Source organism: Orycteropus afer, unplaced genomic scaffold, assembly GCF_000298275.1.
Source record: "Orycteropus afer afer isolate SDZICR_OR568_19922 unplaced genomic scaffold, OryAfe1.0 scaffold00394, whole genome shotgun sequence".
In the NCBI taxonomy this organism is placed as follows: domain Eukaryota; kingdom Metazoa; phylum Chordata; class Mammalia; order Tubulidentata; family Orycteropodidae; genus Orycteropus; species Orycteropus afer.
Window position 1 is genome coordinate 2093124 of NW_006921981.1, and position 3017 is coordinate 2096140.

At 34.9% G+C, this 3017-nt stretch overlaps 1 protein-coding gene across 1 annotated transcript in view; it reads left to right on the plus strand.

Moving 5' to 3' along the window:
• Positions 1–3017, plus strand: part of DSG1 (desmoglein 1) — a 39783-nt gene that overhangs the window by 15133 nt on the left and 21633 nt on the right. The window contains exons 7-8 of the mRNA XM_007953448.1: positions 1226–1360; positions 1658–1843. Coding sequence (XP_007951639.1) covers positions 1226–1360; positions 1658–1843 — 321 coding nt within the window. The remainder of the gene's footprint in view (positions 1–1225; positions 1361–1657; positions 1844–3017) is intronic.

The following is a 3017-nucleotide window of genomic DNA, read 5'->3' on the forward strand; positions in this document are numbered from 1 at the left end:
TTTTTCTTTTTTTTTTTTTTTTTTTTAAATATTGTCTTCAAATAAATTGTAGCTGACCTGTATGTACTTTAGGTATATAAGTGCTCCAAATATTAATACTATGTACTAATTGATATTTTAAAAAAAAAAAAAACTGCCATCCAGTCAGATCCATGGGTTTCCCAGGCAGTATCACTACAGAAAGACATTGCCCAACCTTCCTTCCAAGGAGTGGCTGATCGGTTTGATCTTCTGGTTGGCAGTCAAATGCCTTAGGCACTATGCCACCAGAGCTCCTATATTAATTGATACCCAACTAAATTTTAATTTAGCTATTATACTTATTTAAGGGGCCCTCATGGTGCAGTGGTTAAAGCTTTCAGCTGCTAAAATAAAAGTTGGCAATTTGAACCCAACAGCTGCTCTGTGGAATAAAGATACTGCAGTCTGCTTCTGTGAAGATTTGCAGTGTTTGAAACCCTAGGGAGCAGGTCTGCTCTGTCATATAAGGCCACTATGAGTTAGAATTTACTCGATGCAATAGATTTGGGGTTATAGTGGTTTATTACAGTTATTTAAAAATGACAAGCACCTAGGTTAAGAATATATCAACATTATTTTTTAATACTATTTAATAATCCAAATTCAAATGCCATCAGTTTCTAAGTTACTTAAATCACCTTTTCACTTGTTTAAAAATTATCCTCAGAAGAAATTGACTACTTAGCTTTTTCTTTCTCAAAATTTCTTAGAGCCCAGTGGGATTCCTTTATTTCAAAAGCCTTTAGTGGTGAAGAGCTCTGATAAAGGGTTGTCAGAAGTAATGGAACCTGAAGTCATTTTGAAGCCATAGATACTCTTGACCTGGGGTCCATGTAGAGACCTCAAGAAGGCTCTATGACTCTCCTACAATTATATTAATCATCTTTCTCCTTCTGCTCATTCTGGGCCATTTAGCTACTTAAAAACTGTTTTCAATCCCTAGACATACTATGATTAATAAAGGGATGAAGTCTTTAAAAAGTACTACTTCTTTTAAAGGAAGCTGGATAAGATTTATTGGGAATGGAAGTAGAAAATTCCATTTTGCTTCAGACGGGACTTGAGGGTTTTCAACATTCTGTATTACCTTGTGTCCATCACAGATTTATGTAAATATTGAGCCAATATGTTTAAGAACTTTGCATGAGACAGAGTAAGAACTATCTACATCAACTTTGATATTGTTTGTAATGTGTGTTTTTAGCAATACGGCCAGTATGCTCTTGCCGTAAGAGGCTCAGACCGAGATGGCGGGGCAGATGGCATGTCAGCAGAGTGTGAATGCAGCATTAAAATTCTCGACGTCAATGATAACATCCCATATATGGAACTGTCTTCAGTAAGTATTTGTTCCTGAAATGAACAACTTTAAATTCATTACATTCTAAAATTTATATAAACAATTCTCTTTACAGATGTACCTTACTCACATAAAATCCAAATATACACACATTAATTTACTTGTGTTAGTTTGTATAATGTTTAGAAAAGAAATTGATTTGAATAATGAAAATAAGACTATAAGTACCAATCTTTTTTAAAATAAGGAATCACCATAAACATTTTAGTGGAAGTCTAGTATAGTTCTTCTCTCATTCACACAGTGTGTATAAAGATGTTTTACTTTTCATTTCAGAATTCAGTAAGCATTAAAGAAAACTCTCTAAATTCAGAACTGCTCCAGATCAGAGTGATTGATTTGGATGAGGAGTACTCAGCTAACTGGATGGGAGAAATTTTCTTCATCTCTGGAAATGAGGGAAATTGGTTTGAAATAGAAATGAATGAAAGAACAAATATGGGAATTTTAAAGGTTGTTAAGGTATGGAACAATTATGCTACATCTTCTGATATCTTGGTCTTAAAAAAAAAAATGTTAAGTTTAAAATAAATAGTTCATATGGCACAAGCAAGTCAGCAAAAGGACAGATAGTACCGTGCTTCAAATTGATGCCTGATACAGAGCTTTTGTTATAGAGAGCCTTTTCCTTACATTACTTCAGGAAAACAGGCATTGAACTTTGACTGAAAACTCTTTTCCATCAATACAGTAATTCCACAGATTATATAAATTGAAAGCATTTTTGTTTTGTTTTGTTTTACTTTTGTTGTTTTTTTTATTGTGCTTTGGGTGCAAATTTACAAGGCAAATTTGATTTACATTCAATAGTGCATGCACATTTTATTTCACTGCCCGATTACCATTCCCAACCACAAAAAATTCTCCTCCGCTCCCTCACTGTAAGTAGCCCCACCCTGTGCCCTTCTTAACTATGCACTCCTGTCTGTCCAGTGAAAGCATTTTTAAGCAAGAATTTGATTTTTCGCTTCCATCAAAGAAATTATAATTAATTCTTAAGGTTTTGTTTTAGATGTTTTAAGAATCCTTTATTAAAAATAGTTTCACAGAAGCTTGAAAATGTGTCCATGTCAACAATGTAAGTCAATTATGCACCAGGAATGTTCAGCAAGCACATTAAACATTTACTCATCAATTGCTTTTATAAAATTAAAGTTATAAAGTACTTTGATTTTAGGATTATTGCATTCTAATCTCACTGAAGCTCTGGTGGGATAGTGGTTAAGGCATTTGGCTGCTAGCCAAAATGTCAGTGGCTTGAACCCACCAGCCTCTCCTCACCAGCCTCTCCACGGAAGAAAGATGGAGTGGTCTGCTTCCATAAAGTTTTACAGCCTTGGAAACCCCAGTAGGGAGCATTATGAGTTGGAATCAACTCGATGGCAGTGAATTTGGTTTTTGGAGTTTAATCTCACTGTGGCTGTTGACCAATACTGTAAAGAACATAAATAAACTAGAGATTTGGTCTCAGGCAACATAGTTCTCCTACATGGACCGCCTGTTAATGAACTATCATAGTAGAATTTCCTCTAAGATGTAACTCCTGGGGAGCTGATAGTGAACATTTCTCCCTGTGCTATGAGACTTATAGATTAGATTGTTTAAACCTACAGTAGCTAACAGAGCCTGGTGTAAC